General features: G+C 54.1%; 1 protein-coding gene across 1 annotated transcript in view; it reads right to left on the reverse strand.

Moving 5' to 3' along the window:
- PPP1R37 (protein phosphatase 1 regulatory subunit 37) overlaps positions 1 to 22094 on the reverse strand; it is a 40285-nt gene extending 18191 nt beyond the window's left edge. Inside the window, exon 1 of the mRNA XM_032485835.1 lies at positions 21594 to 22094. Coding sequence (XP_032341726.1) covers positions 21594 to 21795 — 202 coding nt within the window. The 5' untranslated portion in view covers positions 21796 to 22094. The remainder of the gene's footprint in view (positions 1 to 21593) is intronic.
- Between the last annotated feature and the right edge of the window lie 989 nt (positions 22095 to 23083).

Here is a 23083-nt window from a genome sequence, read left to right on the forward strand (position 1 = left end):
CCCTCCAGCCGTTCCACTCCCGGAGATTCATCCTACAAATATGCCTGCAAAGGTGCAATTTTATATACGTAGAAGGTTATTCATGGCAGCACTCCCTGCAAACAGAGAATTGAACTGACACTAGTATCTATCAGCAAGGAGCAGTCAATAACCCCGGTCCACTGTGCACTGGGACTCTCTGCGGCCACAGAGAATGAGGACGCTCTCTCTGAGCCAACAGGGAACAACACCCAAGAGACATTAAATGAAAAAAGCATGGTGCAGAACAGTGTGCTTGTGAATGCCTCCTTTAATGAAATAAAGGGAGAAAATAAATATCAGTGCTCACCACTAAAAAGCTAACACAGAGATGGAGCAGCAAGTGAAGCAGCTCAGGAATCAGAGAATGAAGGCCCCCAGTCGCTTCGCCTGGCTTCCTGGCAGCACCATGGCCTCATCCCGCAGTGGCTGCCTCCTTCAAGCAGGGAGAAGGCTGTGCTCTTCTCCAAGAGCCACCTACAGCCACCCACTTTGTTCAGGGACACAAGAGAGCACAGTCTCGTCCTGGCCCTGGGGAGATGACAGCAGAGGAAAGAAGATGGCTGGCTTGGGACTGAGTGTCCTCACCGTTCTAGAAACAACTCAGAAAAGCATATAGGTGAAATGATGGATATCCAGGAATTGCTACAAAATAATGGGGGGCAGGCAGAACAGAGGATAAAGAATGACCACGTACTGGTCATTACTGAAGGGGGTTCATTATACTACTGTTGCATATGTCTAGAGATGTCCATAATGAACATGAATGAATAAATAGGGGTTGGGAGGCACAACTGCTCAGAGCTGGGCCCCAGAGGCAGTATTTAGGATGGGAGGGAAATCTGGTTCACACCTAGGGCCAGCAGCTTGGGTTAGGTCAGCTCTTCACGACCACCTTAATTATAAAGCTGGGACTGGCTTTGGTGGCCTCCGGCCTGGGTGGTTCCCCAGGGCCTGGCTCAGCAGGTGCTCAGTGAACATGGGCTGAAGGAAGGAAGGAATGCAAACACGGGCCCTCATCCCTGCACCATGAGGGACAGGACAGCTAGATGGAGGGTGGACAAGGAGAATTTGAAACACACCATGAGGGGGAGGGGGACCCAGGGCTCCAGCACAACCCTGGTGATGGTGGTGTCCCTGAGTTCCACAGGGAGCCCATGAGAGCTGACATTTACAATTCCATCACCTCAGGTGGCCCTTCATGTGCCCGAGCCAAAGCCTCACAGCACCCCTGGAATGGGGACATGACCAGACCCCCAACCTAAGACAAAGAAAAGGAGGTCCAGAGAGGCGGCAACACCCGAGGGACCACACAGGCCAGGAGCCCTCCTCTTGCACTGCTGGGCCACTACGGCTTTTAGAGTTGGCTTCCTAGTTGGGACTCCAAAGTCAGCTCCAAGGGTACTCACCTGCCAGGAAGAAGCATCCTCAGATGACCTCACCCACATCAGTTACAGCTCCCGAGGGCCTGGCCTTCCCAGCCTACCGCCCTGGCCAGGCTGGGACCTCCCCCCAGGACCTGGAGTAGAGCAGTGTACCTCCTGTTCCCACAGGGTGCTCTGGGGGACAGCAGCCGGGTGCCAGGAGGCCTGGGCACAGAACGAGGGTGGTGACGGGGCCCACACAGAGGGCACGGAGCAGCTGCCTCTGCCAGCAGGTGGAGGCCCAAGCAGGAATTTCTAGCTGCTCTGCCTGTTCTGAAAAACCTCTGCCTCTAACTCTTTAGGAAAAATGAAGGGGCACAAGTCATGCCTTATTCCTCCTGATGATGAATCACTGAGGCCCCCTCCACCCCCACCAGTCTTTCAGTAACTCAGAGACCCTCACAGATCACACTGAGGCTGGAAATGGTAACTTCCCCAGTAGAGTGGGCCCACCCGACTGAGACAATGTCGCCGATGGTGATGTCAAGCATGATCTGTCCCTGAGTCACACCAACACCGGGTACCACTCTAGGACTAGTGTCCCTGGAAGGGAAGGGGGCTGCCATCCCTCATTCCAGCCAGGCTGATTGACAAGCAGCCTCTGGGCCTTTGCTTGAGCAGCTCCTCTGCCTGTCCCTGCCAGGGCCAAGAAGGGCTAAGGTGATCCCCGGGTGGTATGTTTAGCTTTTCCACCTTCAGAACCACACGCCCAGGGTGGGCTGTGCACAGGAAGCCTGGTGAGGATGGGCAGGGACATTCCCTGCAGACCCCCCAGGAAAGGAAAACATGCCACCTTTGCCGTCCATGCCCTTCAGAGACGAGGCAGGCACATAACGAGCTGTGGTGACCATGTCAAGGACAGGCCAGGCTCTGCCACTTTTAGTCCCTATAGTGTGTCCCCGCATGAGACTGAAACCTCAACTTCTTGTCCTGGGACAAGCCCCTGACGTGGCCCTGCAATGGGCTCGCCCATCCTCTGCTCACACACACCTCCGCCCGCGCCCCGACCCTATCTGTTCCACCTCCTCCGGGTCTGCAAATGCTATTCCCGAGGCTCAGAGAGCTCCGCCACCCCCAGCTCTTCCTAACCTGTCATTCAGGTCTCAGCCCAGACTGTCACCCACTTTGAAAAGCCTTCTCTGACCCCTTCCTTTTAAAGTAGCATCCCCACAACCCCCACACTCATTATTCTCCACCACGACCCTCTGTTTCCTCATGGGATACACCCTCTCTGGATCTGTTCCCTTGTTCTCTCTCTGTCCTAGACCAAGGGCTTCCTGAGTCTGGGAACATCAATGCAGCATCTCAAGTGAACATCTGGGAACGAATGAATGAGATGATTTGCTCTGTGAACTGAACAAAGTCTCCCTTCCTTTCTGCCCAGAGAACTACGTGACGGTGGTGGGAAACCGCCCTGTGCTCTGCATAGGAGGCCCCTGCAGCGAGGCTGAGATAACCAGTACTTTCCTCTCAGGCTCCATCCCCCTCCCCAGGCCTGCTAAGGGGCTGTGATGCCTGCAGATTCCTGGGTGACAAGAATGTTCTTCCCTGCCCTCTTCTGGGAAGGAGGCATCACGACTCAGGGAGCCAGTGCCACTGACACGTGCTGCAGGATGGCCAGCTGCAGCGAGCAGGCTGGGCTTATGCAACCAGCCAGGAGCCAGGCCTCCAGACCCTGCGCCTCAGGCCGGGAAGTAGGAGGATCTGCCGACTCCAGTGAAGGGTGCAGATGGCAGGTACCAGGGACCTGTCCCCGCCACCCCCATCCTGACCTTCCAAGTTGCTTTGCCCAACTGAAGATCCTGTTACAGAAACACGTGCAGTCAGAAGACACCTACAGTTTTCCAAGTCTCTGGGGGCAGAGGAACCAGGCATATTACATACAATCACCTCGGCCCACCGCAGTCTCACACTCGTAGGAGCTTGATAAGGCCAAGGTGCCCTTGGATGAAGGGGGAAGTCAAGGCCTTAATCTCTGGGTCCCCAGTTGCACAGGACGCACTAAGGACTCAAGCCCCAGCTGAGTGACAGGCAACTTTTCATTCTAAATTATCATTACTAACAACTGCAAACATGCACATAGCACCCTGCTAGTATATTACCTCATTTACTGCTTTCAACAACTTGATGAGGTAGGATTGATTCCCCATTTGAAAAATGACCCTGAAGCCTGCCCCAGGTCACAGTGCCAGTGAAGGGCAGAGCTGGGATCCAGGCCTGAGCGGTCTGGCTCCACAGCCCTTGCTCTATTTTTTTTTTTTTAATTTTTTGGTTGGGGGAGTATTTAGGTCTATTTTCTTTTTTTTAGAGGAGGTACTGGGGATTGAACCCAGGACCCTGTGCATGCTAAGCATACACTTACTTGAGCTACACCCCCTCCCCACAGTCCTTGCTCTAAACCAAACCCAACCACCTTTCTGTCTACAGCCACTGTTTAGGGTATGGAGACCCCGCCCCCATCCTCTCCAGAAGAGGAAACCAGCAGCTCAGGGAGGTGGAGGACTTGCCAAAGACACAAGGCCAGGACTGAGAAGGGCATGCAGGCAGGCCTGACTTTTGGATTCCACTTCATCAGGCTCAGGTGTGAGGTGGCCCCGCCCCATGGGACAGTCGAGATGTCTGATGTTTTTACCAAGCCACGTCCCCGCCCCCAGCCTCACCACTTTATTCTCCATCCCAGCCCTTGGCTCGGGTCCTCCCACACCCCTGTGTCAGTCTGTGTCGGCAGCTTGGTTGACTTGTCTCTCTCGCCTCCCCTTCTGGACCTCGAGCCCATGAGGTGGGGGCCAGGCTGACCTTGGCCATGCTGCATGCCCAGCACCAGTCCGAAACCAGAGCTCAATACTGGCTGACTGCCTGAACCACCAAGAAAACACACCCAACTCTGTGGTGCGTGGAGACTAATGACACCCACCGGACACAAGTGCCCAAGACAGTCCCTCTCTCTGACTGAGTGCTTTCTCCTGGGATGTGTGTTGCGTGTGCGTTTGTAGACCTTCTGCGGCCTCCATGCGCCTCCAGATGGAAGGGGCTTCCCAAAGAGACGTGTACTCCTGAGGACACTGGTGGCCTTCTGCCTCGTGATGCGACGCCGCCTTCTCAGCACAGAACAGTACAGCCTGGTGGTTGAGGGCGTGGCCTCTGGAGTCAGATGGTGCGTCTGGCGGTGCCTAGTGGGAGTGTCTGCAGAGGCCAGGTCCCTTTCTCTGAGAACTGCCCCCAAAACCCCCATTGAGGCTGAGCTGGGCCCTCTCAGGCCCCATCTGACAGGAAGGATGTGGGCTCTTTGCTAAGCCTGAATGAGCCGCTTATGGCAGGGTCCTGCCCTGAGCAGTCCTGTCCTGACCACCAGGATGGCCAGGCTTGTGTGGCTCATGACCAGATAGAAAGAGGAATAAACCAACAGTGCCTGTGGCCCAGAGAGCTGGAAGCAATTCCGGTTCCTACTGGCTCTCAGGACCCCATGGGAACTGGCAGGGGCCCCTGTGTCCTTCCAGTGAACATCCTGATTCACCCCACGTGGCCCCAAGTGGATTCTGGCCCTGACAACTTAAACAGATCCCAACTACCACAGGAGAAGGCCCTAATCTCTTCATGGTCTAGTCTCCTCTTTGGAAAAATGAAGCCAATGAGACTGAGACACACACACACGCACACGGGCTTCTAGGCAGCCACTGAGATCACGGATGTGGAGCGTCTGGCGTGAGGTTGGTGCTGGTTAAACAGTAGCAGCCATCACACTGGTGCAGAGCCGGACACCGCGCAGCACCTCAGAGTAGGTGCTGGATGAGCACGGGGCAAACAAAGTGATCAGCTCTACCCGGAGGCTCCCTGAGCGTCTGCCCCCAAACCAGCTGCCTCCACCTATCCCCTGCCACCTGGCTCGGAAATACTGGTTGCACCGCTCCCACTTGCCTGAAGACAAATATTTACCCAGGGCTGGGTGCCTAAGGGTGCAGAAGGGAAGACGGGACAAGTGAGCACCAATAGAGCAGCAGGAGGAAAGAGGCCCTGAGGGAGCCAGAGTGCAGTCCAGGACGAGGAGCCCAGGCCAGGCTGACTCCGCCTCGCCACTCAGATGTGGCGCCAGGGGCCACGCATCTCTGTTCCTCAGTCTCCCTGCCTGCAAAAGGGAGACGCCGCTACCTACCTCCCAGCCTGCCGTGGAGAGTCAAGCGCACGGGCGGGCAAGCTCTCTGCCCAGTGCTCCAGGCGGGCCGGCGCAGCACAGGGCTGAAGGAGGCAGGCTCCTGGGGGGACATCCAGGCTTACCTGGGACGAGCCAGGTGAGCTGGACTTCACCCTCTGCGTCTCACGGTGCCTCCATCTGTGAAATGAGGCAACAATTCCACCCACCTCGTGGGACAGGGTGTGGAGTGCACTCAGCGCTGCACTGGGTCCAAGCGGCTCTCTGCAAACACAGCTCCGTGATCCCTGCTTTTCCTGATTTCTGGGCCATCGACGGCCCTGTCCAGCCCGAAGCTTCCCCTCCGGGGCTCCACGACTCTCATCTTGTCCACTTGTCATAAGGGTTCATGCAGCCTCTGATCCTGCCCTCTTCAAAGAACACCCACACCCACTGTAACTCCCAGGGGGTCAGGCAGGCCTCACACATGGCCCAGCCCTAGCCATTGTCGGAGGAGGGAGCAGCTGGGCAGTGGCTCCTCTCTCAGCTGCCGAGGGCAAAGGTCATGTCCTCTCCTTCTGTCACAGGTCCATGCATGGGCTCAGGCACCTTGTGTGCTCAGCCATTCGAGGAAGTGCTGTGCTTTGGGCCAGATGAGCCTGGGGCCCGAGACTCACTCCAAGTACTAGATTCTGGACTCCACCTCTTCCTCTTAATCCCACCTGCCTCAAGGGTTAAGTGTCTCAGCAGTAACTCAACAGATCCTTCACTGAACACCTGCTCTGTGCCCCACCCTGGGCAAGTGATGCTAGGGACATGGCATCCAAAACAGCTCTGGTGTCTGTTTATATGAGGCTTCCAGTCCAGTGCAGGAGACAGACCTGTCCGCAGACAGCAATGACCCCGAGTGGGCAGAGCTAGGACAGGAAAGCCCAGGGGCACCTAACATGGTCTAGGGGGTCAGGGAGGGCTTCCTGGAGGAGGGGCTACTTGACAACACTGGTTATGCAAGGACAGAGACTGTGAGTCTCATTCACCATCACTCCCCAGAACACAGCTGCACCCAGATGCTCCATGGGCATCTGCTGAAGGCAAGAAAGGTGGGAAGGAGACCCGGAGAGGATGGAGTAGGAGTTGGCCAGGTAAGGGAGGGAAGAGCCTCATGAAAGGGCTGGGTACTATCATGTAAGGCTGCACAGCTCCACCAACCACAACCAGTGATTCCACTCTGAGCTCTGTACCCTGGAGAAATGCTGGCTCACACTCCAGGTCACGTGTCCATGAAAGTTCACAGCTGCACAAGTGTGTAATACTGAAAACCAGAAACAGCCCAAATATCAACCAACAGCACAACAGGCAAATCTATGGCAGGTCACACAATGGAAGATTCCAGAACATCCACATGGATGAAACTGGGAAATGCTGAGAGGAAAAGCAAGCCCCTGGAGTCCACTCGCGACACAATGCCATTTTTGCAACACTCAAAAATAAGCAATACCAAATATTGTATTTTTCAGCAGACACATATAGCTAATAAAACTTTAAAAAAAAAAAGGCATGACACTCACAGCGTGCAAGGTAGGAGTCCAAGGCTCTGTGCTCCGCCCACCCAGAGGTAGAGGTGAGTCAATGGCAATGTTCTCATTCCTGAATTGGGAGGTAGGCTCATGGGTCTTCATTATATTACCCTAACTTACGTGTACGTTACACATACAGTTCATATGCACAGAGAAGAATTTGAACAACATAATTTTAAAAGCAGAGGGGAGAAGGAGAGCGTTGCAGAGGGAATAGCATGTGCAAAGGCTCAGAGGAAAGAACGCTAACGGTGCCTCTGGGGAACTGAAGGTCACTGCCAGGGTCAAAGGAAGCAAACTGGCAAGGGACCCAGTACAGGGCTGGGGGCACCACGGTGCCTGAAAAAGGTCTGCAAGTCCCTCAGTGGCTCCCTGCTTCCCATCACTACCACCCATCGAAGTCCTAGGTAGGCAACAGGCCAAGCTCCGGGAAGGGGACCTCTGAGAAAGCCGGTGCTCATCAGGCTGACAAGCAGCCTGACCAGAAGCAGGCGGGCTATTTCAGGATGCCCGCCTCAGGCTTGGTCAGGGGCACCAGATGGCCAGCTGGACTCGGAGGCACTGGGGAGTCTGAGTTTGGAATTTTTAAATCATGTAACTGAGCTGTTTATTGGTCCAGCAAAGGCTCCAGGGACAGACACTGGGTGCCTGGAACTTCCCACTGCCCAACCTGACCTTCACATCCATACAAGGTGAGTAACACCACTTACCCTCATGAGGTCTGTTTGGGAACTAAAGGACATATTCATTCATTCATTCATTCTTTACCAAACAACCTGGGATGGGCAGACAACAGAGAACAAAACAGATCTGGACCCCTGCCCTCAGGGAGTAATTGCTTGGAAGGCAGACAAATAATCATACAAATAACTATGACAAATTATAAGAAAAAAGCATTTTTATAGGAAAACAGAGGTGATAATAATTTAGATTGGGGGGAATAATCGGGAAAGACCTGTAAGAGACAGGAACATTTAAGCTGAGACCTAAAAAGATGAGTAAGAGTCAGAAATTCATTCATTCCTTCAAGTATTTTTCTAGGGCCTATTCTGTGCCAGGTGATCAGTGAACACACTTGAATAACCTCCCCAGTCGCTTATACTGGAGGAGGCAGAAACGAGACAGTAAGTGGATGGAAGCAGACAAACACAAGAGAGTTGGGGAAAAGCCTCCAGGGCAGAAGCCTGGCATGTGCGTGCTGGAGTGGCTGGGGTCTAGATCCTGGACTCGTCGAGACTCTGCGGCTGTGGCAGACTGGATGTGTCCAGGGACCGGGCTGCCCTGGCTTCTGTCACCTTCTGCAAAGAAGTGTGACTTCAGCAAGTGACAGATGGCGCGAAGTCACAAAACGAAGGGCCCCACAAGCTTCCCCAGGTCGTTCGGCCTGGCGCTCAGCAAACAGTGGCTGTTGTTGTTTTACCGGAAACCTCTCTGGAACCTGCTGTCCCTTTGCCTACGCCTGGCCGCCACTAACATGCCCTCCCCCTGCAATGCACTGCCACCCAGCCCTGGCTGATCCCCCCACCCCTGCACTCTCTCATCTCACCACCAGTGCTCCTCCAGCCTGAGCTGCTCAGGTGGGAATGGTGCCTCTCCACGGAGAGCCAGGGAAAGAGCAAAGGGGAAAGTGATTCTTTTTAAGAAGGAAAGGAGGCTCCCCCGCCTCCACCTTTCCAGCAAGGCAAATGAGAAATCAGAGAAAATACATTTGCACTATACAATTCCCAAGCAACTCTGGGAAGTATGTAACGTGGTAACCATAAACAGGTTAACTACTAGTTAAGGAATTTTCATTAAAACAAAACACCGCTTGGCATCAAGACATCCAAAGTATTATTCATTTATTCATTCATTCAAAAATAAATAAAAGATACAGTCAAGTCCTGTCCCTCAAGACTTCTAGTCCTATGTGGACAGACAGTGTATGAAACTTCAAAGGTTCCTACTCTCTGACCTGGTAAAACTACCTTTCTAAGAATTTCTTCTGAGAAAGCTACCAGTGACAGACAAAGATTTATGGACAAGGATGAACGTCACTGCATTATTCATGCAGCTGAAAACTGGAAAGGACCTAAATGCTCAGCAACGCGGAAATGGCTGGAACAAATTACAACGGCCTGATGATGGATTTTCATCATGCTTTGTAAAAAATGGAAAAATGAAGTGAAAATGCAGGACATTCAACTATATACACACTGTCTGCCCAGTCTTATTTTTCTGTGCCCGTGACAGTGCCTCTAGCCACAGAAAAGAGACAGGAAGGAAATGCTCTGGCATTTAATGTTGACAACATCCCAGGCGGTGTGTGTCATTTCTGATAGAAGTCTTGCATCTAGAATATATATATAGAACTCTTACAGCACAACGAGAAGACAATCCAATTTTTAAATGGGCAAAGGATCTGAATAGATGTTTCCCCAAAGAAGAGGTATAAGTGCCCAAGAAGCACGTGAAAAGATACTCAACATCATCAGCCATCAGGGAAACGCAGATCAAAACCGCAGTGAGACGCCACTGCAGACCCTCTGGGGTGGCAAGAATCAAAAGGACAGACGGTACCAAGGCTGTGGTATGCAGGGACTGGAACTCTTGTACAGTGAGGGGCTGCTAAGTGGGGCAGTCGCTTGGGAAATCAGTCTTGTCGTTGCTCAAATGGTTTGAGCCACCATATGACTGAGCAATTTCTCTCCTAGAAAAATGAAAGCACACATCCACACAAAAGCCTCAACGTAAATATCCACAGCAGCGTTGTTCATAATAGCCAGAAAGTGGAAACAACCCAAATGCGTACCAATGGATGAAGAGATAAAACGTGGGGTTATCCATACAATGGAACATTATTCAGCAAGAATGAGGGATGAAGTACAGACACACGCAAGACGTGGGTGAACTCTGTAAACATTATGGTAAATGAAAGAAGACAGACACAAAAGGCCACATACTGCATGATTCCATTTATAGGAAATGTCCAGAAGCTAAAGCGACAGAAAGCAGATCAGTGGCGGCCTGAAGGGGGTGGGGGAGGGGCGCTGGGATCTACAGCTAAGGGATACAGGGTTTTTTGGGGAGTAATGAAAATGTTCTAAAATTGACTGTGATGACAAGGTGCACTGCTCTGTGAAAAACTGAACTGTATGCTTTACATGGCTGAAATGTACATGAATTACATCTCAATAAAGCTGGGTTTTTTTTTTTTTTTTAATTCCAGATGGTGAGATTAACAAGTGATTTCATTTTCTTCTTTAGGCTTTCCAATTTTTTTTTTCTACAATGAACATCTTACTTTTAAAGTCAGAAAAGAATCAAAGTAGTGATCCTTCCCTTAGTAACAACCATCATCCACTCCCAGGGTGACTGCACACCCTTCTCCCCCAGCTCCCACACCAGCTCCAGGAGGGGGCGAGGAGAAAACTGCAACTCACGAAGCATGATCTCGCTTGGCTTCACGGTGAGCTGGAGATGGAATCTCCATTTCCCCAGGGCCCAAAGCCTTTCTATTAATAACAGTGTCACACAGCAAGGCGGGCAGGGAACCCAGGTGCACAGCTGGGCAGCCCTCTTCACCTGCCCTCCTCTAGGATACTACAGAGGTGGCCGAGGAGAGTGGCAGGAGCCCTGTCCTGAGTGCCAGGCCATCCCTCTCCACCTGCTGCCTCATTTATAAAACAAGGAGGTTACCCTTCCACCCCTGATAACCTGGATGCCAGAAAGAGGGAAGTCCCTGCCCTGGACTCTCTTGGCTGGGTGGTCAGTGAGCACACACATTTGGCCACAATAGCTGGTGGTGGCACATTAAGTCAGACGGCCTTGCCTCCAGTCACTGGGCTCACTGGTCTAGGATGGTTTCTCCCAGGCCCACACAAGGTCAGGCTGCTGTCGGATGTGGGGGATCTAACCAGGGCTCCACGGACGGCTCTGTCTATACCCACCGTCAACTCCACCCTAATGGAACAACATTCACTGAGCACCTGCTCGGGCCTGGAGCTGTGCTGGGGACACAGCAGTGACCAAGACAGCACAGCTGTGCCCTCCTGGGGCTCACAGTCCAGTGGAGGGGCAGGGACAGGACAGACACGGGAGCCTAGAGAAGCTCAGCACTGCAGATCCCAAGGGTTGAGCCAGGTCCAGTAGGAAGACCTCTGCCCCGCCAAGAAGAACGCAGCACCTTCTGGTCATTGTGACCAAAGCAGGGAGAGCTGGGTCAGGAGGCAAGGATCCCAAGCCCAAGAAAGAAGGGGATTATGGGACAAAGAGTGAGATGGAGGAAAAGGAGAGAAGATGGAGGCCTGGCTCGGGGCTGGGCACCACTGACATCCTCCACCTCCTCCTGTGACACACCTTGTTGCTGGTGGGGCTGAGAATCAGGTCATCTGCCACAAAGATAGAAAGGCAGACCATTACCAAAACCTGGGCTCTCTTGCCCATCCCAACCTCCCTGATGAGGACGAGGTCCTGAGACTCACTCAGTTCCCTAAATGGTGGGGGTGACCTATGGACAGAGACAGGGAAACACACAGAGTGGAAAAGACCTCAAACACTACCTTGCTGCACAGAGAGGGCAATGCCTTGGCCTACGACCCACAGCAAGTCAACAGCAAAGATCCCAGACCTGTGCTCCCATACTCCACCAGGCTAGCTAGTTTGGGGGTCTGCCAGATCTGGCAGTGGGGTGCCTTTCTGCCCTCTTCACACTTCCCTTTCTGGATCCGGGCTGCATGAGGGCAGGGCCTGTCCGGTACCCAAGGCCCAGCATCAGACATTGCTTCCTTCTCCACTTACCACAGAAGCTCCTGCTCAGAGCCAGGCTCAGGGCTAAGGGCACCAGGGGATACAGTGGCACCAAAGCAAACCCACACCCGCCCTCATGATGTTTACAGTCAGAGGCAAGAGAGAATATCTACCACAGGATTGCAGATAATTAGATCGCTGACCACCTCATGGGGGGAACCAATTCAGAGGACTAGGAAAGAAGGGTTTGCTGGTACTTGATGGACAAGCTAAAGCTGTGAAAGCAAGGCTGGCATCCCAGGACAGGATGTGGGGAGCTCCTCACATGCAGAATTGAGAACAAGGCACCATACTTGATCCCAGAGAGAGGGCATGGAGAAGGGAGAGCCCAGTCGTGGTCAGTGAGGGTGGCAAGGGCTGGGCCTCCAGAGCGGTTTTAGGGATTCCAGATCAGGTGTGAAAGACAGTGGGGGAAGTGGGCCATAAGCGTGATTCAAAGCTGGGCAGTAAACAAGGTCTGCTTTTTCGGGAAGGGAGAGGGGGCAGAGCAGGCAGGGAGGGCAGCCAGGACTCCTCTACCTGAAGCCCAGTAGAGGGAGGCAGAGGCAAGGCAGGCAGGAAAAATGAATGAGTGAAAGCATGAAAAATGATACAAATGATTCAACAAACATCTTCCTTGGCCCTTGTTCTCTTCAGGCCCCCAACTGCTCTGAAGCCCCAGCACTGGGTTAGAGGGCCCTGAGGCCTGGGGTGCTCGTTAGCAGACCCACTTTGCTCGGAGTCCCTATGGTGCCAGGGAGCGTTCGGTGGTTCGCCTCCTCCAGGGAGCAAGCCAGACAGGATGCGGTCCCGCATGGCACTTCTGGGTCCAGTGTGGGGAGATGGCCCCAAACAAATAACAACAGCATGAGGAGCTTCATGGGAACCTGGGAGAGCACAGAGCACTCTGTCTGGGGACAAGTTGTGCGCCAGCACGAGAAGGGTGAGCAGGAGTTGGTCAGGAAAGGCTGAGTAGAGGGAACTGGAGTCTGTCAGTCAGGACAGAGGGGGACAGACCTCCGCTTGGAAAGGGCTCTCACCAGGCTCAGGGGCAAGGCCTTCATCCTGTGGTGGGGAAGGAGCCTTCAGAGGCTTTTCTGGAACTGATCCTTCTGGTTTGAACACAGCTCATGCCCTTACTATATGTGTGGCTTCAGCACCCATAAGCCTCAGCTTTCCTCCTGCCAGTTGTGCAAATTCACAGAGTAAATGCGCATGAAGAGCTGAGATCACCACCATCACTACCATCACCACCATCACTACCATCACCACCATCATCATCCAAAGCAGGACCCTCCACAGGGTCACTTCCCAGGCGTTTGCTTTCATCTTCCGGTAGCCCTGCTCTTCCTCCCTCTTGCCAGCCCTGTTGCTCAGAGGAACCCAGAGCTGCGAAGGTGCTCTGCTTTGCAGAAAGGGGAGGGCTGTACGGAACACGAGCGGCTCCCCCACTGCACTGCGGATGGCAGCTGGCAGGAGACTAAGACTGTGGAGAGACAGAGGGGTGGGTGTGAAGGTGGCACACGAGTCTGACCCCAAGTGGGTTCCAAGAGAGGCCACCCACTCAACTAAGAAGGATATCCCAGCTGGGATCCAACAAGGCCTCCGCAGCATCGGGCCACAGGGCCCCCACCCAGGCTTCTGCTGGAAAAGGAGAGGGCGTCAGGCACGTCACATGAGTCGAATGGCCGTCAGCAGACACTTCCACACCGCACCCCCCACCTTGAGGCAACGGCTCCATACCAGCTGCAGAGAGTAAGGTAGGAGTGAGTGGAGAATGCCTGTGTCCCTTCATCCACACCAATCCACCCAGTGTGAGTGCCCAGCACCGTGAGAAGTTCTAGGGACACGGAGTGGAGCCAAACCAAGATGAGCCTTGCCTTTCAAATAGGAAAAGGAGACATCACCAAAGCATGATGGATGTCTACCCATTCATGACAAATCCATCCATCTGTGATGGGCACCCAGCCTCTGAACCCCTTTCCTTGCACTGGGGACCCCCCTCTACCTCTCCCACGCTGAGACACCAGACCCCAGCCTCCTATTGCAGGTCTAGCCCACAAAGCTCCCCCAGACAGAGCTGTCCTAACACGAACAGCATCCGGGGCCAGCATGGGCAGTGACAGCGGCTGCCCGGGACTGGAGATGTCCTGGACCCAGGGCATTCTCACCTGGATAGATGACTGGAGTCGGAGTGTGCTTCTGGCTGCGAAAGCCCTGGGCCTGGCTCCTCCCAGAGAGTCAGAAAGCTTTGAAACAGACTCCTTGTCTGTCAAAATGACTTCACATATGGGCAAATTGTGACACAGGGAGGTTTCGGGACATGCCCATGTGCACACAGCCAAATTCACACAGAGCAGAGTGCTTGCCTATCCCATCCAGCCCAGGGACAGTGACTGCCAGGGTGCTCTCAGAGAGGAGGGAGCTGGGCAGGCTCGTGAGGGACACAACCGCATTCTACTCGAAAGAGCCCTTACTGAGTGCCCACAACAGCTAGTTCCTCATCCAGTCGCTCCCCAAGTTCAGAATAATCTAATTCTCAACCCCCATGCAGATGGGGCCACCGAGGCAGAGCAGCTGGGCGATTGCCTCAGGGCAGAGCTGGACTGGCACCCGTGGGCTCCAAAGCCCGAGCCCGGTGCTGCCTCTCATGTTACTGCCATTTCACAGAGACACGAATGAGGCCCATGGGGGACTCCGTGGTCTCCTCCTGGAAAATTCTGGGCCAGATGTGTTCTGGAATTCAGAATTTCCTGGATTTTAGAAGAGTGATAGGATATCTATATTATGTAAGCCCCCAGCAGGGCCTGGGACAGTTTTTAGAGCTTTCTGGATTTGGGAAATGTGGGACCTAAGGACACTTCAGAGGTGAAGCCAGTTGCTGAGGTCACACGGGGGAGGTGGTGCAGGCACTCAAACGCACGGCCCCCACGCCTCCCACTACCCAACTTGAGGGCAGGAAGAACTAATGGGCAGGGGTGGGGTGGGGTGTTAAAGACCCAAAGTGGGAACAGATAGGGAAAACTGTCACCTTGGACGTGCTACAGAGAACACCGCAGTGCAAAACCTTCTGGGGGAGGGGGAGGTTCAGATAAATCTGATGAATAAATCAAGAAGTCAAATGTCAGCTATTAGCCAGTGCAGGGCCACACAAAGCTGAGAGCCTACAGGTTCCTGGCCCATGGCCACCTTCCCTGGTCTCAGAGTCTTGGTCTTACCCTCTTCATGCCACACTCCCAGAAGGTTCTGTTAAAGACAGTAGGCGTGCCCCTTCTTAAAGCTTGCTGGCTTCCCACCACCCTCAGGCTAACTCAGCCTACAAGGCCTCAGCTGGGCGGTTCTCTTCCCCTTCTGCAGTCTCGCCTCTGACCCTCCTGCCTCTACCTCCAGATTTCCGATCCCAGTAAGACTGCTTTTGTCTGTTCCTCAGATACACCTCGCTCATTCTCTCTGCCTCCAATCCTTGGTACGTCCTTCCAACTGCTCCTCACCTGGCTAACTCCTGTGATTTCTTCAGGCCTTAGATGGCCCATCCTCCAAGAAGCCACCTTTGCCCTGCCTGCCGGTCTGTGAGCTCTTTCTAATCAGAGTCCTGGGCACCCTGGTTTGATTACAATCGTTTGCTGGGTGTCTCCCTCACCCAACTGTGACTCCATGGAGGCAGGGCTTGGCCTGTCTTCTTCCTTGACCCCTAACACCAGCATGGCGAGACCAACTAAATGAATGGTTGGTCACAGGGTTGCCAAAACACACATTCAGCCAGGATGCACTGAACACCTACCGCGTACTGATACTGTGTAGCACAGAAGTACTCAGATCAAGGATCCGAACAAGGACCTGATGATGGGGACAGAGGAGCAGCATGGACCTCCCAGGCCTCTGGAGCTGTCAGGGAACCACAGTGAAGCCCTCCTGAATGCCACTCAGTGGGCCCTTTACTCACTCTGTTTCTCATCCCTGCCACAACCCTGTGAGGCTGGAACTGTCATCTCCATGTTACAAAGGGTTATGGGTTAAAGATAAAGAAAACTCTGCATCACGCAGAACCGAACGCAGCAGCTGGTGAAGCTCATGCAGCCAGTCACAGGTGCTGAGTGCAGGCCCCATGGCCGGGCTGCCTGGTCTGAATCCCAGCCCAACACTTACTGGCTCTGTGACGACCTCAGGTAAGTTACTCGCCCTCTCTGTGCTTCTAATTCAATCTACCTGGAAAGAAAAACACCGACCTCCCATGGTAGTGACTACTCAGGTCATCTGGGGGGCAAGAATTTCAACCCAAAACACATTTCTGTAGTCACCTGAAGTCAGACAATTCAATTTGCTCTAAAACAAATCTACAGGCCAACTCCAGCTGCCCCTGAACTGAGGTCTGGGAGGCAGTGTTGGGACTGAGTGCTGAGTGGCTGAATCAGGGGCCCTGAGCAGGACAGCCAAACCTGGCTGCCGGGGGAGCTTTCTAGAAACAGATTCCTGGCCATTCCCAGAAGCTAGCCTCAGTTATGGCCAGTCCAGGCCAGAGCATCTGGCTCCACAGCTCTTAATATTTTTGGAGCCAAATGCCTGTGAAAGACAGGAGAACCACGCTGCCACTGCCGGCTGGGTGACGCTGTGCTGAGGAGGCCAAAGCCACTCGCGGGGCCCAGAGGAAGGGCCCTGTCCTGGCGCCAACCGCAGGCACTACTCCAAGAAGCTCTCTCCAAACGCCACCCTGGTGAATAAGATCCAAGGAAAAACCTCACTTCTCTGACATTCGTCCACCCAGGGCCCAAGCCCTCTTGTGTGTCAGACGGAGGTCACACAGGTGACTCGCAAAGTCTTCACCCTTGAGAGGGAAATACGATGAGAACACAAAGAGCCGGAGGTGGAAAAAATGAGGGCAGCCCGCCCAAATCCAAGTGCATGGAGGGCCCGGCCTGGCCAGAGCAGGCACCCCCAGCACATCCTGTGGACACGGTCACATCCCAACATGGTGGAGGGCTGGGGCCTGGGGCCCGGGGCCCACTCTACAGAGGGGACCAAGGCTCAGGGAGAGGCTGCAGCTAAGACCTCCAGTCTAGACTCTTGGTACCTCTCAGACAGGGGGCAGTGGGCCAACACATGCTGATTTCGTTTCAGCTCAGAGAGACTGGGCCTCTTGCTAACAGTCACCCAGCTTTTCTGAGACAGGATGAGGCCTGGAACCTGAGGTCTTTCCCAGGCCCTGTCAGGGATGTTGGGGCTCTCATCTCAAAGGAGTAGCCCTCTGAGGGACAGACAGCAGGGTTCTGATGAGGGAAATGCTGAGGGAGAGGTGAGTGCAAATAAACCACAGAGACAGCAAAGGCATAGGGGCGGGGGCTGCAGTGGGGGCAGAAGGCTGGACAAGGAGGACACCTACTCAGCAGAGTGCTCTCAGTGGACACTTATCTAACTTAATCCTCACGATCACCCTATGAGGAGGTACCATTGTCAGCTATATTTTACTGGCAGAAAACCCATGGACAGAGAGAACAATCACCCAAAGTCACACGGCAGAGTCTACGTGCCAACACGGGCAGCAGGAGGTGAGGCTGGGCCCAGATAGAGACCTGGACAAAAGCATCCATGTCACCCCCCACGACCCCGTTCCCCACTCTGCAGCAAGACCACCACACCACTTAGGCTAAAACAAGCCATTAACCACGAGCCTCTTTCCACCATTAACAGGTACCTTTCTACCTGTCAAACCAGTTTCAAGGACTAAATCTGCAGCATGGGTTTCAATGAGAACAAACAGTAAGGCATTTCCAGCCTCTTTGATCCCCATTTAAGAACACCACGGCCACTGTCCCCACTGCTCCTTCTACTCTGCCCTCCAGCCCCAAAGCTCAGGTGGCCAAAGGTGGGCATGTTTGGGCCCTCTTTACTCTGTAAGCATCTCCACTTCACATGAGGAGTTTCCTGGTGGGCAAAACTTCCCCTCCCCCACCCCAGGACAGACTCCACAGGCTGGAGGTCAGGGAGTGGGGAATGAGTCATTGGCAGCACTGGAGGGAGGGGGAGAGAGCCTCCCAGACTGTGGCCAGTGTCACGTGCTCTCCAATGCCTGCCTTACAAACCCCAGGTCTCCTCTCCATGCAACGTTCAGCTGGGACTGGGAAGACAGCTGAGCCTCAAGTCATTCTTGCAGTCTGAAGAGTTTCCTCAGAGGAACTGGGCCCACAGGACCTGTCACCACGGGATTGGGTGGGGTGTATCAGGCCGGCCCCTCTCCAGCTGGCACCCACTTCCACCCCGCGAGGAGAGTGGAGTGCACACGAGCCCAGCCTGGCAGCACTGAGGCAGCCTCTTCCCCAACTCCACACCCCTTCTACTCACCACGGAGACCCTGCCCTACCAGGTTCATTACACCCCCTCAGATATCCTGGGTGGTCAGCAGGGCAGGGATCACAATATCACAGATGAGGAAACAAACAAGCTCAGCAAGAGTAAGTGCTCTGCCGGGGCCATGGCACGCTGCTGCCGGGCTGGCCTGGAGGCACACTCTGGCTCGGTGGAGCTCAGGTATGGCCTGACCTCACCCCTTCCAGAACGGCTGCACACGGGGCTCATGCAACCACAATCACTGTGTGTCTTTCGAGGGCTGAGTGGGAAGGAGGATGGACGGTGTCTGCTCTCCAGTCCAGTGCAGAAGAGAGACCACCAATATGAAACAGCAGACGGCCATCAGCGCAATGAGGAAAATAAACAGGCCCTGCCGGGGGCAGGTGGGGACACTATAGGAGGTGGGAGCCAGGGAAGGCCCTTCTGAGTGCTAGGCCAGGTTGAGCCTGCGGAGGCCTGAGGCCCTCCCTCACTACCTCCCTCCAGGAATCACACCTCCAGGAATCCCCCAGCCCGAGACCTCTGGCGAGGCTCAATGGGGCTCTCCAGTCAGGGACACACCGCTAGAGGTTCCCACCCAGCTGTACCACACTCCAGTCCCAGACCCAGCCTTCCTCCACCCCAGCAGAGGCTCCGTTAGGGACTGGCTGAGCTCTCCTCCCAGGGCAAGGCTCTGCTGAACGGGCACCCTGTGCTGGGGCCCCCAATTCCTCCCTTCTGTGCCTCCTGGCCCAGGCAACTTCTCCAACTCTGCTATGGAAGAACAGCTTCTGAATGACCTCTCTTCCCATTCAGGCCCGCCAATTCCTCCCTCACTCTTGGCCTTGAGGTCCTATCACCACAGCAAGCCCCAGAATGACTCCTCCGTCACCCTTTTCACCAGGGCCACAGCTCAAATGACACCCCTGTGCTTTCATGGCTTACAGACCAACTCCAACAAATCTCCAGCCAACTCCTCCCTGAAGCCCCCACCAAAGACCCTTTGACCTCTCAACTAGGCAGCTTCTTGGTGCAACTTTGTATAGCCTGGCAAGCCTCCCCCGCCCTCAGTCCTAGGCCAGCTGTCCTCCCCAGGCACAGAGGCTAGCCACCTTAGCACCGCCAGGCCCTCCAACTTCCTGTCCTGCAAGTCACATCATCCAAACTAGCAGAGTTCACCAATGACCCCTCCCCAGCCTGTCAGGGCAACCCCTCAACCCCTCCCAGCCAGGCTCCAACAGATTCTGTTCCTTCCATCCTTCCCTCCCCTCAAAGGTCTCTGCATCCCCAAGACTGCCCATGAGAAACAAAAACAAAGCCAGAAAAGCCCACTGAATCCACCTGGATAACAGCAGTTGCACTTTCTGTGGCAGGAACTTACCAGGACTAGCTTATTTAATCCTCACAACTACCCCACGGCAGAAATTAGCACTTGCACGTGCAGAGAAAGAAACAGGAGACTCAGAGAGGAAAAATGGCTTCCCCAAAGCCCAACAGTTGGTAACACACAGCTGTGCCTCTTCTGGGAACCTGCAGACTAGAAGCTTCACCCCACTTCCTTCCCACCCGGTGTCAGACCCTCCAACTGCCCCACCTCAACGCCCCAGCCCATAAATGGAACATCTTCCCTTTCCCTTGCTCCAAGCCCTCAAACGGACCACGGTTTCTGTCCCTCTTCTGAGAGCCTGCGAAGCAGAAACCTCCAGGCCCCAGCTCTGTGAACTACCTCCCCAGACTGGCCCCTAAAATGACCAGTATTACCTCACATCACCCCTAAAATGACCAACAATAACTGCAACTTTGTGAAGGCTCACCTTGGCCACTTTTCACACAATCTTAGTTAGCCCTCTCTTAAAGCCTGTGGCATGGGTATCACCACCTACTTACAGGTGGGGAAACTGAGGAGTTAGGTAACCAGCCTGATGTCATGAAGTAGGTAAATGGGAATCAGGATTTGAACTTGAGCCCCTCCAAGTCTTTGCTGCTCTGAACTCCCTGGACTGGATACTGGGACAGGGCCCATTCTGACTCTTCCCTTCCTCAGCCGCAGTCCCCCAAGCTCTCCAAACCAAAAGTGACCACGTATCCGTGAGGCCAAGAGCCCAAGGACTTGGCTGGCTCGCAAGGCCAAGAATTTTAAATTAAGCACCTTCTCTGTAACAGTAACTGGCCAAGACAGCATTCATGGCTGCTCCCTGTGCTTTCAGCTTCCAGTTACCATGATTCCCCACTCTCACATCAAAGCCACCAATTCCTGCACGGCCCACAGACTAGCAACGGCTCCTTCTCTCTCCACAGGGCCAACAGACCAACTTCTGTAGAGCGCAGGCCAGGCTGATCCCTCTCTTTGCAGGCTCCATCCCAGCAAGACCGACAGACCTCTCCAGCACAGAAATGGACTCAACACCACAGTCCATCTCTGAAGCAACTTTCCACCTTCCCAGCCCTGTGGGTAAAACACATTCCTCCAACGGCCCTTTCAGTTCCAACACTGAGCTGACCTTCTCCAGAGGACCTATAACCCATGAACTTGTTCTCTCTCTTACACCTCAAGCCACCAAACTTCTACAATGCTCTCACCTTCTACCGATCCACAACTCCAATTCCTTAACTCTTTCTCAAGGGGAAAAAAAAAAGAACTTTCTAGAGCCAGGCTCCAAAGTTCCTCTGCTCCTGAACAGCTGACAGTGTTCTGCTTCCCTTTTTCTAGGAGAGGAAGAGGAGGCATACAGTGACTCCAAGATCGAACACCTCCTTTATCTCACCAAGCCCCAAACTGACCACCAATTCTGCTCCTTTCCTGGCAAGTTTATTGACCTTGACTTCCTTTTCCCAACCCCAGGATTTACTGCCACAGTGCAGGTTCATTCCTCTTTCTCCTTTCAGTCAAGGAAGTGAGCAACATGATCATCCCTTGCCCCCAGGCTTGCAAACCAGCAACTTAACCTCCTTCCATTCCTATAAGCCCATCAAACTTCTCCAGCTACCCTTTCAGCACCAATGTTGACCACCCCCTTCCTCCCCTGAATGTTCCATCCTTCTCTGGGGGAACTATGAACTCAAAGGTTACCGACCTCCTAATCTCCCGAATCACCAAAGTTTCTTTGATTGCTCCCCGTTTTAATTCCTAAAGCGATCACCTTCAGCGTCCCCTGGAGCGGGGAGGCGGGGAGTAGGCATAAATTAGCTTTTTCACATTCCCAACCCAGCAGCCACCCCCTAACACCCTCCACATCTAAACTGACAATTGTCTCCTTAAATCATCTAAAGGTGCAACTTACTGAGCTCCAGCTCTGTGCTGGGCGCTGCATCAACTCCCAGGTCCCCCACGAGCCGCCCCCGCGCCCCAGCCATAACTACCGTGTCTCCAGGGGTCTTTGGGTTCCACAGCTCCGGACACGATATCCTCGTCGGAGGGGAACGTGACGCGCTTGGCCACAGCCTTGAGGCGCCCGTCGGCCGGGGGCGATGCGGAGCTGGGTGACAGGGCCTCAGTGGGGGCCTCCTCGGCCTCGCCGTCCGCGCTCGGCCCGGGCGGCGCCTCCTGCGGCGGGGTCTCCATCGCCGCCGCCGCCGCCTCCTCCTCACGGGGGCCCCGGGGACATGCCCCGGGCCCCGGACTTGTCTCTCCGGGCCCTCCCGCTTTCCCGGGGCATGGGCTCCGCCACTGCTTCAGGCACCGCCTCCGTCAGCTCTGCTGGTCGTCGTAGTCGTCGCCGCCGGGAGCTCGAGCGCGCCTCCCCCGAGCCCCATGCGTACCTGCCCGTTCGCAGCCGCACTTTCGTTAAGAGCCGTTGAGCCTGCCGCTTACTCAGAAGAGTAGAAAATCAGTCTAAGCTACAGACAGGTAGCGTTGTCAAGTGAGTTGTCAATGGAGGGGACAGAAGGCAGAAAGAGCCACAGGAAAAAGAAACGTGAGCAGTGAATCTGCAGAGCCGGAACTGCAGAAAATGAGGGGCGGGGCGAGGTGGACGCCGTCTCCCAGAGCAGCGCGCAAGCGCGAACCTGAACCGCCCCCACCCCGCCTCCCCGCCTGAATCTAGGTAACTAAATAGGCTCGCACGCGTTCGTCACGAGCTCAGGCAACGGAGAAGGGAATCGAGTTGATAGAAATAAAAACATCAGTTTGGTGGGGCTAGGCCAACTGACAAGGAGAGAAGTAAAGGGATGGAGAACTTGAAAGGAAATGCGATAGGAGCTGTGTTGAGTATATGAGTACAGGTGATGGATGCTGACAGGGATCCTCTGCTTGGAGACGAAGCCTGTCCCCACTCGCTAGTTAGTCTCTAGCCTTCCATTTGCAGACTGCAGTTTCATCAATAACGCATCATCAATAAACATCATTTGGATAGCGTTGTATAAAATACAATTTAAATTTAAAATCTGAAATATGAACCCATGAGGAGTGATTTTAATTAAAAACAAAAAAACGACAAATTCCAAAAGCAAGGGACGAATCTGCCAACCATAATACCGGGTGATGGACCAGGTAGATCACCGAGCCAGTAGCAAACCAGCACGAACTCAAGCCACACCCCCATAAGGGCGCAATTAAGTCGCTTAACATTCGCCTCCGCACTTTCGCCACGCCATCCCAGCCCATCAGGCAATTCCGGGAAGGCGGAGGTTAAAACAAAAAAAGGGTGGGTGTACGTGAGGAGGGGCGAGCGACGTCGTTGCCAAGGTAACTCAAAAGCTAGGCCCGGGAGTCCCCAGAGGCAGCGTATTGAATGGACAAGTGGGAGCTGAGGCTCTTTACCTGCTTCATTCAACTTCATTGGCCGCCGCACTTTCTCGATTGAAGACGAAAAAAGCAAATCTCATCTACATTTTAATGGATTCTTCACTTA

Source organism: Camelus ferus, chromosome 9 (genome assembly GCF_009834535.1).
Source record: "Camelus ferus isolate YT-003-E chromosome 9, BCGSAC_Cfer_1.0, whole genome shotgun sequence".
Taxonomy (NCBI): domain Eukaryota; kingdom Metazoa; phylum Chordata; class Mammalia; order Artiodactyla; family Camelidae; genus Camelus; species Camelus ferus.